We start from the raw sequence: 14,954 nt of genomic DNA, 5'->3' as shown, positions 1-14,954 counted from the left end.
TAAAACCACAATATTGTGAGGGAATGCAAAACTATTACAGAAAAAGAAATCCCGCCCTGTCCTCTAAGCAAGGGGATCTATACTAGACATACATATTTGACCACTGAGCCGCATCACAGTTTTTTAGCATCTTGTGCTGGATCATTGAGTTTTTTAGACGTTGTGTCAAGGTAGGGGCCGTTCGCACTAAACGCATTATTGCATCCATCTGCGCTGTTTTTTTTTTTTTATTGACTTATATATAAACATGGACTAAGATGTACATCTTTGACCATTGTACCAAATGAAGGAGTGCTACATTTTTTAGATGCTTTGTCTGAACTTGAATTATCTTGAGATACTTGATTTCTACTCTGTTCCTGGCACTTTTTAACACAAGGACGCATTACATTTAAATTTACATTAATTCATTTGGCAGACGCTTTTATCCAAAGTGACTTACAAAAGAGGAAAACATAAGCGAATCATCTTAAGGAGACAGTGGTATGAAAAGTGCCATATTACAAAGTTTCACTTGCATCAGTATAGTATTCAAAACAGATTCAAGTATTTTTATTTATTTTTATTACTGGTTTTTGGCCATTTTTTGAAGACAGAAAGAAAGTCAGCTTCACAGATGGAGTTGGGAAGGTCATTCCACCAACGTGTTACGATGAAGTCGAAAGTCCGGGAAAGTGTTTTGGTGCCTCTTTGTGTTGGTAAAACAAGGCGACGTCCCTTAGCCGCCCGCAGGCTTCTAGTGAGCGCAGCTCTGCAGAAATGATTTTAAGTATGTTGGAGCAGACCCAGTGCTGTTCTGTATGCCAGCATCAGAGCCTTGAATTTGATACATGCATCAATAGGCAGCCAGTGAAGAGAGACAAGCAGTGGTGTAACATGCGCTCTCTTTGGTTCATTTAAGACCAGATGTGCTGCTGCATTCTGGATCATTTGCAGAGGTCTAGTTGCACATGCAGGGAGGCCTGCAATGAGAGCGTTACAGTAGTCCAGTCTAGTTATGACAAGTGACTGAACAAAACATTGTGTGGCATGTTCAGAGAGGAAGGGTCTTATCTTCCTGATATTGTAGAGTGTAAATCTACATGATGTTGCAGTCTTTGAGATGTGGTCTGTGAAATTTAGTTTGTTATCGATGGTTACCCCAGCCTCATTTAGTCGCTGCATATAGTAAAGAGATCTTCAACTTTTTTTAAATAAAATATTTATTTTCTAGTATTGTTAATTTCAAGACATGTACCACCTGAAGGCACTACTACCACATAGAGTACTACTGGTGCACGCATACCACTGTTTGAGAACTACTGATCTTATAAACTCAGCAAAAAAACGTCCCTTTTTCAGGATACTGTATTTTAAAGGTAATTTTGTAAAATCCAAATGAACTCTACAGATATTTATTAGAAAGGGTATAAACAATGTTTTCCATGCTTGTTCAATGAACCATAAACAACTAATGAACATGCACCTGTGGGATGGTCATTAAGACACTAATTAAGGTTAAGGAAAAGGTCACAGTTATAAAAACTTAAGACACTAAAGAGACCTTTCTACTGACTCTGGAAAACACCAAAAGAAAGATGCCCATGGTCCCTGCTCATCTGCGTGAACGTGCCTTAGGCATGCTGCATGGATTCATGATGACTGCAGATGTGACCAGGGCAATAAATTGCAATGTCCGTAATGTGAGATGCCTAAGACAGCGCTACAGGGAGACAGGAATGACAGCTGATCGTCCTTGCAGTGGCAGACCATTTCTAACAACACCTGCACAAGATCTGTACATCCAAACATCACACCTACGACTACTGATACAGGATGGCTACAACAACTCAGGAACGCACAATCCCTCCATCAGTGCTCAGTCTGTCCACAATAGGCTGAGAGGGGCTGGACCTTACAGACATCACTGGCAACAACGTCGCCTATGGGCACAAACCCACCTTCACTGGACCAGACAGGACTGGTGAAAAGTCCTATTCACTGACAAGTTAAGGTTTTGTCTCACCAGGGGTGATGGTCGGACTCGCGTTTATCGTTGAAGGAATGAGTGTTACACCGAGGCCTATACTCTGGAGCGGGATCGATTTGGAGGTGGAGGGTCCGTCATGGTCTGGGGCGGTGTGTCAGAGCATCATTGGACTGAGCTTGTTGTCATTGCAGGCAATCTCAATGCTGTACGTTACAGGGAAGACATCCTCCGCCCTCATGTGGTACCCTTCCTGCAGGCTCATCCTGTCATGACCCTCCAGCACTACAATGCCACCAGCCATACTGCTCATTCTGTGCGTGATTTCCTGCAAGACAGGAATGTCAGTGTTTTGCCATGGCCAGCGAAAAGCCCGGCTCTCAATCCCATTGGGCACATCTGGGACCTGTTGGAGGGTGAGGGCTTGGGCCATTCCCCCCAGAAATGTCCAGGAACTTGGAAATGCCTTGGTGGAAGAGTGGGGTAACATCTCACAGCAAGAACTGGCAAATCTGGTGCAGTCCATGAGGAGATGAACTGCAGTACTTAATGCAGCTGGTGGCCACACCAGATACTGACTGTTACTTTTGATTTTGACAACCCCCCTCATTTCTGATAGTCACATATCTGTGAAACTTGTTCAGTTTATGTCTTAGTTGTTGAATCTTTTTAAATTCATAGAAACATATACACGTTCATTTTCTGGAAATATAAGCAGTTGAATGTGAGAGGAAGTTTTTTGCTGAGTTTATAAGTAGTAATCTACTTAGAAGTGTCTTTCACTTTCTGTGTTTTAATTTTTCTGTCTTTAGTGCAGTGAAAGTGTATGAGTAGGATATAAGTGCAAATGAATATATTGTAAAGCAGCATGACCCTCATATAAGCAGTAGAATTTTAATTTGAAAGTTCCCTTGAAGTTTCCAGTTGATCGTCGTCCAGAGCTTGGGCTTCTTTTGAGTTCACCATTCAGCGTTTTTTTGTGGAGTCTTTATTTTAAACATTGCATTCATGTCCCACAGCTACATTCTTTTGGCATGAAGATCGTAAGACTCCATTCTGGCATTGTGCTTCAAGAAAAGCTTCAGCCCCTCTGTGTGTGAGCATTTGAAATGAAGAATACTGTTGTAAAGCTTCTCACTCTGACTTTCACAGTGTTCATTGTACAGTGTCTGTTGTGCTTCAGTTGTGTTGAATATCTGCGTTTCTGTCTGTAGAGCACTAACACAAGATGTTTCTGTAAATTGCTTCATAGGTGAGTGGGACAGAAACTCTCAAAGGACGGCCGCCCAAGCCAGTAAAGGTGGCAGAAAGTGACATAGACGTGAGTACAGAGGACAAAATCATTGTCACCTGACTCCTTAATTATGTAAAATAATGTGTTGCTATGCACAAAACAAAAAGCAACCTTTCATTTTGAGGGCGTTCACTATATTTATGTCAGTTTCAAACATAAATTTCAAACAGAGTTAAACTTAAGACTTAAGAATTGAACTGTATATTTAACATGTTTATCCTAGTGCATAGTTTATAAATGTTAAAGTACAGTAGCAGTTCATTCAATGTGTTATGCTTTTCTGCCTGTTACCGGAAGCACCTCTGGTATCACCCCCTGAACCGCTATTTTGGGCTAAAGGTGAAATGTCGATGAAATATATTTTTGACTCTGTTATAGATTTGTTATTTTATAGGGAAATCCATCTTGTGTCCATGTATATATATATATATATATATATATATATATATATATATATATATATATATATATATATATATATATATATATATATATAATAATAATAATAATAATAATAATAATAATAATAATAATAATAATAATAAAAAAAAAATTGTCTGCAGTGGTTGGTGGGTGACTAGATATTGATTGTCCAGAAATTAGATTTGTGTATTTGTCTAAGAAAACAAAATCAAAAGAAAGAACATTTGTGCAGTGTTTGGAAGATTTTTATTGAAAGATTTGAATGACATTGGTATTTTTGTAAATGCTGTTCTATAGGAGATACTTCTGTATGTCACCACTTGGTCATTCACCCATGTAGGATGTGATAAAACAATCACACATATCATATTTCTCATTAGACTGTTGTGTAAGTGGAATAAACAGAGGTTTATGGGGCCAGTGGTGGCTCAGCGGTTAAGGCTCTGTGTTACTGACCGAAAGGTTGGGGGTTCCTATCTGACCCTATCTGCTCCAGGGGTGCTGTTTCATGGCTGACCCCTGCTTAGTTGGGATATGCGAAAACAACTGCATTTCACTGTACCTGTACTCTGCACAATGACAATACAGATGAATCTTAATCTTTATCACTGTTACAACTAATGAACATACTTTGCTCATATTAACAGAAAAGATTATTTAACAGCAAAAATATTTTAACATCTGCTCCATTTAAAAAAATCTCTCCATAAACCAACAACATGGGGATTTTCATTATCTGTATATTGTACTTGTTTTTTTTTTTTTTCATTTTACTTAAAACCTTTTGAATTAAATGTTACTTTCTATTGTTTTGAAACTATTTGCTTGCTGAAGCTGTTTTCCATTGCAGGTGACACTGAGTCGACTGTGTGAACAGGACAAAATCCTGCAAGAGCTTGAGTTCAGGCTCAGTGGGCTGAAGAATGATAAGGTGTGGTTCATTTAGTAATCTATAGAAGAGCCTCAGATTAGATATTTACATTGTTCTTGTTATATATCAGTATATATATATATATATATATATATATGTATATATGTATGTTTTTTCTTTGTAGGACAAGCTGGAGTCTGTTCTGGATATGTCTCACCAGCAGATGGAGCAGTACCAGGATCAGCCAGCTCATGCTGAGAAGATCACCTACCAACAGCGTCTCCTACAGGAGGACCTTGTCCATATTCGAGCAGACATTTCTAGAGTGTCAACGGTGAGTGTTTGTAATGTGTACTCAATGATTAATATATATATATATATATATGTTTGTTCCATGTTTCAATTGAATTCCTTTCCTGAAATTGATAGATTTGGAGTAGGTGCATTAGAGAGAACATTTCAATGTGTGTTTGGTTGATGTATGCACATTTTGTGTAATATTTATTCACAGTAAATGTTTTGCAGGAACAGAATTAATAGTAATTTCTCCATGTATTTATTTGTGTTGTGCAGGAGATGGAGAGAGCGTGGGAGGAGTACACCAGACTGGAGCAGTCAGTGGAACAGCTGAGAGACATCCTGCAGTCTCGGATGAATCTCTGCACATCACCTCCGGTCTCTCTCTCTTCATTATTTTCCTTTCTGTCTTGATACTCCTCCTTTTTCACTTTCCTAGTTTCTCCTTCTCTCTAACTATTTGTCTGTAGTCATCACTATTTGAAAGCCTCATAATTCGGCCAAATTATGTTTTGATTTAAATCTAATATCAACAGGTTCCTGTGAGGGATAGGTTAAAGGGTAGGGCATAGCAAATAGCATCATTTTTGTATTAAAACCATTGCCTTTATGTGATGTCCTCACACATATAATGAAACCAAAGTCTCTCTCTCTTTGTGTGCGTGCGCGTGTGTGTTTATGCGTGTGTGTGTGTGTTTGTTTGTTTTCAGGAGAAAGCTCAGTTAAGGAGGGAGCTCTGGAGGATAGAGGATGTTATGACTGGAATCAGTTCCACCAAAGAAACCTTTAAAATCACTGTAGACTCAGTAAAGTACCCAGGTAAGGGTGATTAACACTCTCATTAGACAGGCTTAATAAACACTGCAAACTTCTTCTTAATATAACGCTGTGTACACATGCATGTGTGTGTCCAGAGAGGAAACTCGTGCCTTCAGTGACCGAGTCAACAGTGCCTTCTCGGTGCGTGACCCCAGCAGCAGTTGAAGTGCGGTCACCCATACGCAGTCTTACCTCCAGTCCGTTATCATTGCCCCTGGACAATGAAGCTATCCTTCAGCATTCTCAAGCTGTGCCAAAATGGGTATGTGGTCTCATATGTTTGATTAGTTAAATCAAAGATAAAGTCCAATGGATAAGAAGTAACTAATTACAAACTACCATCAGTAAATAGTAGTTTGCGTAAAGGAATATTTCGGGTTCAATACAAGTTAATCTTAATCGACAGTATTTGTGGCATAATGTTAATTACCCCTAAAATGAACTCATCCTACCTTTTCTTAAAATAACGCAAAAACATGGGTTAGTGAGGCACTTACAATGGAAGCGAATGTGGCCAATTTTTGGAGGGTTTATAGACAGAAATGTGAAGATTATAATTTATAAAAGCACTTACATGAATTCATCTGTTGCCTTGTGGCTATACTTTTGAAATCATGAGTGTTTTATAATTTATGGATTGGCCCCCATTCAGTTTCCTTGTAAGTGACTCACTGGAACCTACATTTGTGCTGTTTTTAAAGAAAAGGTGCAGCAAGTCCAATGTAACTTTTCTGGTAATCAGTGTTATGCCACAAATGCTTTCAATTACCCTTCAATTGTATTGAAACCAGAATATTAAGTGCATCATTTTGGTTTTCAGGAAGAGGATTATGCTCCACCCAGACCGCCTTTGCCCCTCGTCTATGATGAGGACACACCCCCCGTTGTCCCACCACTTCCGAAGGAAACATCGGTCATCAGACACACATCTGTGCGAGGCCTCAAGCGACAATCTGATGAGAGGAAACGTGACCGAGAGAGCAACTATATTAATGGAGATAGCAGGGTCATTTTAATTCACTAAGTCTTTTTTCATTGTACAGTCAAGTAAAATTTATAATCATTCTTCTCAAATTAGTACAAATGTGTGAAAAAGAAAGTGAAGCTCTGCCAAAGAAATGTAGCAAGATGAATGACCAAAATATGCATAAATACAAATAACTGTTAATAGCAAATGCAGATTCTGCTTGATTAACTGGTTTTTGAAAGTAGTTAAATAATAATAAAGCCTTTATTATTAATTGTATTATTATTATTAAAAATAGTAATTAAGCATTTAAGGTACACCATCATAGGCCAGTTCTTTATAGGGCAAATAAAGACTGAGCGTGTCTTACATTAATTTTAAATGACAGACGTTTTCATATTTAACAACTAGCCAAAATGTTCATTTTTACAGTCATATGTTGCTCTGATTTGAAGTTTTTATACTTATGAAACCAAATTCAGATTTACAATCTTTTACTGATTGATTTGCTGTTGAGATTTATGCTGCTGATAAGGACACAAATTGAATTCTACAGTTTAACAACATTTATAAAATTCTACTTGTATTGTGATTGATTACTTGCAAATTCAGATGAATGAAATAAAATGTTTGGGATTCAGGCAGAGCTGCGGTCCTTCCTAAGTGAACCAGAGCTTGCTGGAAGTGACCGTGGATCAGATCAGGTGGACTCAGGCTATCTGACTCTCCAAAGAAGAGGTGAAACTCTTTTTTTAAGACTTAAATTTTTTTAAAATTCTTGCCACAATTTTTGGGCAAATTAAATGATATTACAAAATAATTTTTTTTTTATCATTATTGTTATATCTCCAAGACACAGGATGCTTTTATGGGTAAAAAGGGATTTTGGCCAGTTGTAATGCCAGTGAGTTTACCTTTATATTTCGTGATCACTTAGGTCTGTCAGGCTCTTCATCCAGGATAAACCAGTCCAGCACTGTGGCCTCCTCTTCACTGAGGAGAGGAGAATCAGCATTGCACACAATGGTGAGTACCAAAATGCTGTAGAACACATTTCCAGAGGAGATAGCAAAACTCAAACTTTTATCATTCTAGAATAGTATTCCATTTCCATATTCAAAAGTCGGCATTTTCAGTGGAGGAAAACATGCTTTTTCATTGTGGATGAGAGGCGTAAACATAGTGAACTTATTAGTGTGGATGAAGTCTCAGCCTCAGATGGCACGCCTACGGATCGCCCACTTTTTGATGCACATAGCACACATAGCAACTGGAAAACTCTTTCTCGATCATCTTATTGGCTGGTTTGATGGAACTTCCACTAGTAGACACACACAGGATGTTTTATTAGTCTTCCTGGAAGCTGAGTTGTGTTCACAAGGTTCTGCGTTGATACACTGAGCACTTTTGAGGACGAAATAATCACAGCTCAGTGGGGGCAGTGGTGGCTCAGCAGTTAAGACTCTGGGTTACTCTGGGTAGGGGTTCAAGCCCCAACACTGCCAAGACACCACTGTTGGGCCCTTGAGCAAGGCCCTCTGCTCCAGGGGTGCCGTATCATGGCTGACCCTGCACTCTGACCCCAGCTTAGCTGGGATATGTGAAAAAAACATTTCACTGTATATATGCAAAACAATTTATGTATAATGCATGACAATATATCAATTATTATTTATAAAGTAAAGATATCCATGAGCAGAGCTGAATTTTCAGATTTGTTTACTTTTATAATGACGTTTTCTGTACTGTATTTAGACTCTCTACACTTTTGTTTTTTGTTTAGTTTTTTGGATTTCTCAGAATTTGGAATGCCGGGTTCCCAATGAGCTCTAGGTCCTCGTAGTGGTATAGTTACTCACCTCAATCTGGGTGGTGGAGGATGAACTGTCAACCCGCGCATCTTATCACGTGAGCATTACCGCAGAGACATAGCGAGTGTGGAGGCTTCACGCTATTCCCTGCGGCATTCACGCACAACTCGTCACGCATCCCACCAAGAGCAAGAACCACATTATAGTGATCACGAGGAGGTTACCCAGTATGACTCTACCCTCCCTAGCAACCGGGCCAATTTGGTTGCTTAGGAGACCCGGCTGGAGTCACTCAGCATGCCCTGGGATTCAAACTAGCGAACTCCAGGGGTGGTAGTCAGCGTCTTTACCAATGAGCTACCCAGGACCCATGTCAGTGTTTTATTATAGAGTGATACATCTCTGATAACCCCGCCCCTAAACACCCTGTAATAACAAAACCGACTGTGATTAGTTGCCAGTTAGCAAGTCAGTTAGATGACTAAATGGGTGCTGCTTGGCCCTAGAAACCCCAGACATTTTCTGCAGTCATAGGTCTGGCTATGCAAGACTAGTGTGGATGTTGCCTAGTCTTGCAAAGCCAGACCTTTGAATCATTGTTGGTTTTGGCTTTGTATTCTGTGTAGGGCCGGGGTTATTTGAGATACATCATACCATTATAAAATAAATGTAAATAATGCAGCTACACAAAAAAAACACTGAAAATGTGTAAACAGTCGAACAGAATACTACAGTACAGACTATTTCATGGTAAACAAAATGTAAGTTAAGGTGAAAGCAGAATATGCTTGTACATATCCACTTTACTTGCTATTATGTGCCTCAAACTGTGGTAAATCCAGTGATTATTTTATCCTCAAAGGTGCTTGTATTAAGCTGGAACCTAGTGAACAAAACTCCAGGGAGACTGATTTAAAAAAAGCCCTCTGTGTTTTTCCTCAGGGAAGTTCAATCACACCAGCCAATTAGATCAGTGCTTTAGATCAGCGCTTTAGATCAAGAAAGAATTGTCCAGATGGTGAGAGCACATGAGCACACAAATTATGCTGTATCCAAGTCACGACATGTCAGTGTGAGTCCAAGATGACACAAAGACAAGAGTTACTGAGTGCACTTTTAAGGCCTGTTCACAATGCTGTGCAATATTCTCTTATCCTCTCTTTCTCTCTCTCGACTTTCTCTTCCATGTAGGAGAGACCAAAGAGTGCCTTGGAGCGGCTGTGCTCAGGAGAGACTCCGTCTGATCATCCGCAGTTGCAGAGGGGGAGGATGAGTGTGCAGGAGCAGCTGGAGAGAATGAAACGGCACCAGAGATCTCTAGTGCGTGAGCGCAAACGTAACTTGAGTCAGGGTGAGCGACAGTCCACCGGCTCCCGCGCCTCCACTCGACCTGTCAACTCTGACCCAGGATCAGTACGTTATTCCCTACCTAATAGACACAGGGACTCTCGCTATGCCCCTCCCCTATAAGGCCATGAGACACATAGAGCTAACATCCTAACACACCTTTTACCCCATGAACAAAGCACAGCTTTACATTAACAGGCTGTGGGTGGGCGGGGCCATGCTGCAGGCTTAGGGATTTGCCAGAATATCCGCCTGTCTGCTCTGGACAGACACACGGAGGGAAAACAGTCCTGCATTGGACCCCTGGCTTCTCCTGCACAGACTTGTGAATATATTCGAATATGAAAAGAAAAGGAAAGCCCTTTGCCTGACTGCCTTTTCGATCTCCCAATATGAATCTGAAAAACAAAATCAAATTATGCCCGTCTTGTCAAATGTTAATTTATTTATTAAATAATCGAAATATCTTTTCTGAGATCATTTGTAATGTTATATTTTGTATGAAGATTTTATGGTGGGAAGAATTGACCCTGTTGCCTTGTATTAACAACATTAATTGTTGGTAATTAACTGGGTATGAAGGTATTTTTGTGTGCAATCAATCTTAATAATCTTAATCATTCATAATACCCTACAGAAGAACAATAAATCAAGTGCCTCTTCATTCTGACCTGAGTATCAGTATCAGAACATCCTGCTTCAACTCAAACACTCAGAGACTCATTTCAAATTTGCCCAAAGTGTGGTCAGATATTTTTATAGTCAATTGGACTTGTCATTTTTAACAACCGTTGTTGTAGATATTGTTAGTCATGAGCAAATAGTATTAAAGTTGATTTAGCCCAATCAGCAACGATTCACCATGTTTCGCTTTTCATTTAAATTCATGCATTTGGAAGACACGTTTATCCAAAGCAAATTATAGTAAATTCAAAGTATTTATTTATTGGAATCAATCCCATGAACATGGGTGTTCAACTTCAAGTAGCACCATGCTCTACCCCCATGTTTACTTTAATCAGAGTGTGATCAGCAGGATCTGACTGATATTTGGGCTTCTTCAGCTCCTTATCATTCATCACTTTTGTCTTTTTAAAATGATGCTGCATTCAAAGATTTTTCTGACTCTTGTGCTCTAATCCAAGACTTTCACTGACTTCAGCGATTGATTATGTCAATGTTGAGATCTGCTCCTATTCCATTCAAGTGCTTAATTCAGTAGAGCTGTTCAGCCATGACGTCAATTTGAAGGTGAACCCGGAATTCTAATTGGCCATGGGTTACCTCTGGATTTTCCTATGGGTTTTTTCAACTTATGAGTAAAATAAGATCTGCGGTAAATATAATTTAACGATACATGGACGTTTTGTACTTCTAATATTAATTTCGTATTTTCATACCTCAAATGCGAATTTTGAGGCCACCATGTGTTTAAAAAAAAAAAGGGATATAATTAAATACGGCATCAAAATTCACGGTTGAGGAATGACTGTTTGTAATTTATGTTGTAGAACAAAACAGCCACGTATCATGAAGTAATGTTTACCACAGACCTTGTTTTACACATAAGTTAAAAAACCCATTTTAAAAACCCATAGGAAAATCCCGAGGGAACTAATGGCAAATTCTCTTCAGGGTTTTTGGACTTCAAGCTGAACAGCTTTATTGAAAACCTATGCAATACTTAGTGGACACATTTGACTTCACTTTAGCCCCCAAAAAAAGAGTTTTGCTGCCATGAAAAATCGGAGGAAAAAAGTCATAAAAATAAAGAGCCAAGGTGAGAAATTTAGACATCCATCCATCCATTTTCTATTGCCGCTTGTTCTATGTAGGGTCGTGGGTAGTGCTGGAGCCTATCCCAGCTGTTTCAGGCCGAAGGCACGGAAACACCCTGGACAGGTGGCCAGTCCATCACAGGGCTGACATACACATTCACACTCTCACTCTCACCTATGGGCAATTTAGAGTTTTCAGTTCACTTAACCTGCATGATTTTTACACTGTGAGGGAAAGCAGGGCCCCTGGAGGAAACCCACACTAATACAGGGAGAACATACAAACTGAGGCAATAGTGCTACCCCAAATTATGACATAACCTAATGATTTGTTATTTTAATATTTATTTATAAACGAAAAGGTATGTGGTAAATTGCAGTTCAGTTGATTTGTTTTGCTCCATTGTCGAATGTATTTTTGTATTTTTTTTATGCTAATTCCATGACGGCCGTTTTTTTTTTTTATTTTATAAAAAGCAGCAATAATGAACAAATGTTTATCATTCATTTGACTTAATTGTGTAATTTGTAGCCTATATTGCATTATTATACATAGTCCATCATGTTGACTGCAAAATAATCACCAAAATTAGATGACCAGATTTTTTCCAGTTTGTCTGGTAAACGTTTATCGTTCCAGAATGCGTTGGCTGGCACCAAAATTTCTTAGCGGAATATATATATATATATATATATATATATATATATATATATATATATATATATATATATATATATTTTTTTTTATTAGTTTAGTCAGAAGTTTACATACCCTTAGGTTGAAGTCATTGAAACTAAGTTAATATTAGCAAACAATAGTTTTGGCATTCCACTTTGTGCATGACACAAGTAATTTTTCCAACAATTGTGTACAGACAGATTGTTTCACTTTTAATTGACTATATCACAATTACAGTGTGTCAGAAATTTACATACACTAAGTTAACCGTGCCTTTAAGCAGCTTGGAAATTCCAGAAAATTATGTCAAGCCTTTAGGCAATTAGTCAATTAGCTATTAGTGTACTGAATTGGAGGTGTTCCTGTGGATGTATTTTAAGGCCTACCTTCAAACTCAGTTCCTCTTTGCTTAACATCTTGGGAAAATCAAAAGAAATTAGCCAAGACCACAGGAAAAAAAAAACATTGTGGACCTCACTGCTTCATAAAAAGCCGCCATAAAAAGCCAGACTACAGTTTGCAAGTGCACGTGGGACAAATACCTTACTTCTTGGGGAAATGTCCTCTGGTATGATGAAACAAAAATTTAACTGTTTGGCCATAATGACCATCGTTATGTTTGGGGAAAAAGGGTGAGGTTTGCAAGGCCAAGAACACCATCCCAACTGTGAAGCATGTGAGTGGCAGCATCATGTTGTGAGGATGCTTTGCTGCAGGAGGGACTGGTGCACTTCACAAAGTAGATGGCATCATGAGGAAGGAAAATTATGTGGATATATTGAAGTAAAATCAAGACATCAGCCTGGAAGTTAAAGCTTGTTGCAATTGGGTCTTCCAAATGGACAATGACCCCAAGCTTACCTCCAAAGTTGTTGCAAGATGGCTTCAGGACAACAAAGTCAAGGTATTGGAGTGGCCATCACAAAGCCTTGATCTCAATCTGATAGAACATTTTTGGCAGAACTGAAAAAACGTGTGCGAGCAAGGAGGCTTAAAAACCTGACTCAGTTACACCAGTTCTGTCTGGAGGAATGGACCAAAATTCCAGAAACTTATTGTGAGAAGCTTGTGGAAGACTTCCAAAAAAGTTTGACCCAAGTTAAACATTTTAAAGGCAAAGCTACCAAATACTAACAAAGTATATGTAAACGTCTGACCCACTGGGAATGTGATGAAAGAAATAAAATCTGAAATAAATCAAAACATTTTCAATTTCAATTTTAAAGTACTTTATTGGCATGATTCAGTATTTCCAAAGCATTAATACACAAAAGAGATAATGACAAGACAAATAACAATAAAAAATAGAATTATAATAAGATAAAATAAGTGTCATTCTCTCTACTATTATTCTGACTTTTCACATTCTTTTTTTAAAGATATTCTTCCCTTTTCTCCCCAATTTGGAATGCCCAATTCCCAATGTGCTCTAAGTCAATCCAGGTGGTAGTGGACAAATCTTAGTTGCCTCCATATCTGCACGTTACCACGGAGACATAGCGCATGTGGAGACTTCACGCTATTCTCTGCGGCATCCACGGACAACTTGCCACATGCCCCACCGATAGCGAGAACCACATTATAGTGACCATGAGGAGGTTACCCCATGTGACTCTACCCTCCCTAGCAACCGGGCCAATTTGGTTGCTTAGGAGACCTGGCTGGAGTCACTTAGCATGCCCTGGATTCAAACTCATTACTCCAGGGGTGGTAGTCAGTGTCTTTACTCGCTAAGCTACCCAGGCCCACGACATTTCACATTCTTAAAATAAAGTAGTGATCCTAACTAACCTAAGACAGGTAAAGTTTTATACGATTAAATGTCAGGAATTGAGAAAATTTGTTTAAATGTATTTGGCTAAGGTGTATGTAAACTTCTGTATTCAACTGTGTGTGTATATATATATATATATATATATATATATATATATATATATATATATATATATATATATATATATATATATATTTGTAAACACCGATCAGCCACAACATTAAAACCACCTGCCTAAAATGTTGTAGGTGCCTGAGATGCTATTCTTCTCACCACAATTGTACAGAGTGGTTATCTGAGTTATCATAGACTTTGTCAGTTCGAACCAGTCTGGCCATTCTCTGTTGACCTCTCTAATCAACAAGGCATTTCCGTCCACAGAACTGCAGCTCACTTTTTTTGTTTTTGGCACCATTCTGAGTAAATTCTAGAGACTTTTGTTTGTGAAAATCTCAGGAGATCAGCAGTTACAGAAATACTCAAACCAGTCCATATAGAACCAACAATCATCCATGTGATCTAATCAGCCAATTGTGTTGCAACACTGTAGTGCATAAAATCATGCAGATACGGGTCTGGAGCTTCAGTTAATGTTCACAAAAAATATGATCTCAGTGTTTTGGACCTTGTCATGATTGCTGGTGCCAGATGGGCTTGGGTTTGAGTATTTCTGTAACTGCTGATCTCCTGGGATTTTCACACACAACACTTTCTAGAATTTACACAGAATGGTGCCAAAAACAAAAAACAGTGAGCTGCAGTTCTGTGGACGGAAATGCCTTGTTGATGAGAGAGGTCAACAGAGAATGGCCAGACTGGTTCGAACTGACAAAGTCTATGGTAACTCAGATAACCACTCTGTACAATTGTAGTGAGAAGAATATCATATCAGAATGGTATTCTGAGATGCGGGATGGTGGCATGAGGG

General features: G+C 38.8%; 1 protein-coding gene across 4 annotated transcripts in view; it reads left to right on the top strand.

Moving 5' to 3' along the window:
* The window catches only part of LOC127661428 (pleckstrin homology domain-containing family A member 7-like), a 131,465-nt gene that overhangs the window by 110,816 nt on the left and 5,695 nt on the right, over window positions 1-14,954 (top strand). For all 4 annotated transcript variants that reach the window (XM_052152132.1, XM_052152130.1, XM_052152134.1 and 1 more), the window contains 10 exons: window positions 3,219-3,287; window positions 4,534-4,614; window positions 4,739-4,888; window positions 5,128-5,229; window positions 5,562-5,670; window positions 5,766-5,932; window positions 6,491-6,676; window positions 7,279-7,375; window positions 7,575-7,663; window positions 9,640-9,861. In XM_052152132.1, coding sequence (XP_052008092.1) covers window positions 3,219-3,287; window positions 4,534-4,614; window positions 4,739-4,888; window positions 5,128-5,229; window positions 5,562-5,670; window positions 5,766-5,932; window positions 6,491-6,676; window positions 7,279-7,375; window positions 7,575-7,663; window positions 9,640-9,861 — 1,272 coding nt within the window. The remainder of the gene's footprint in view (window positions 1-3,218; window positions 3,288-4,533; window positions 4,615-4,738; window positions 4,889-5,127; window positions 5,230-5,561; window positions 5,671-5,765; window positions 5,933-6,490; window positions 6,677-7,278; window positions 7,376-7,574; window positions 7,664-9,639; window positions 9,862-14,954) is intronic.

The sequence above is a fragment of the Xyrauchen texanus genome, chromosome 21 (genome assembly GCF_025860055.1).
Source record: "Xyrauchen texanus isolate HMW12.3.18 chromosome 21, RBS_HiC_50CHRs, whole genome shotgun sequence".
In the NCBI taxonomy this organism is placed as follows: domain Eukaryota; kingdom Metazoa; phylum Chordata; class Actinopteri; order Cypriniformes; family Catostomidae; genus Xyrauchen; species Xyrauchen texanus.
The sequence above is the reverse complement of the archived record's forward strand: the minus strand, read 5'-3'. Positions and strand labels throughout refer to the sequence as shown.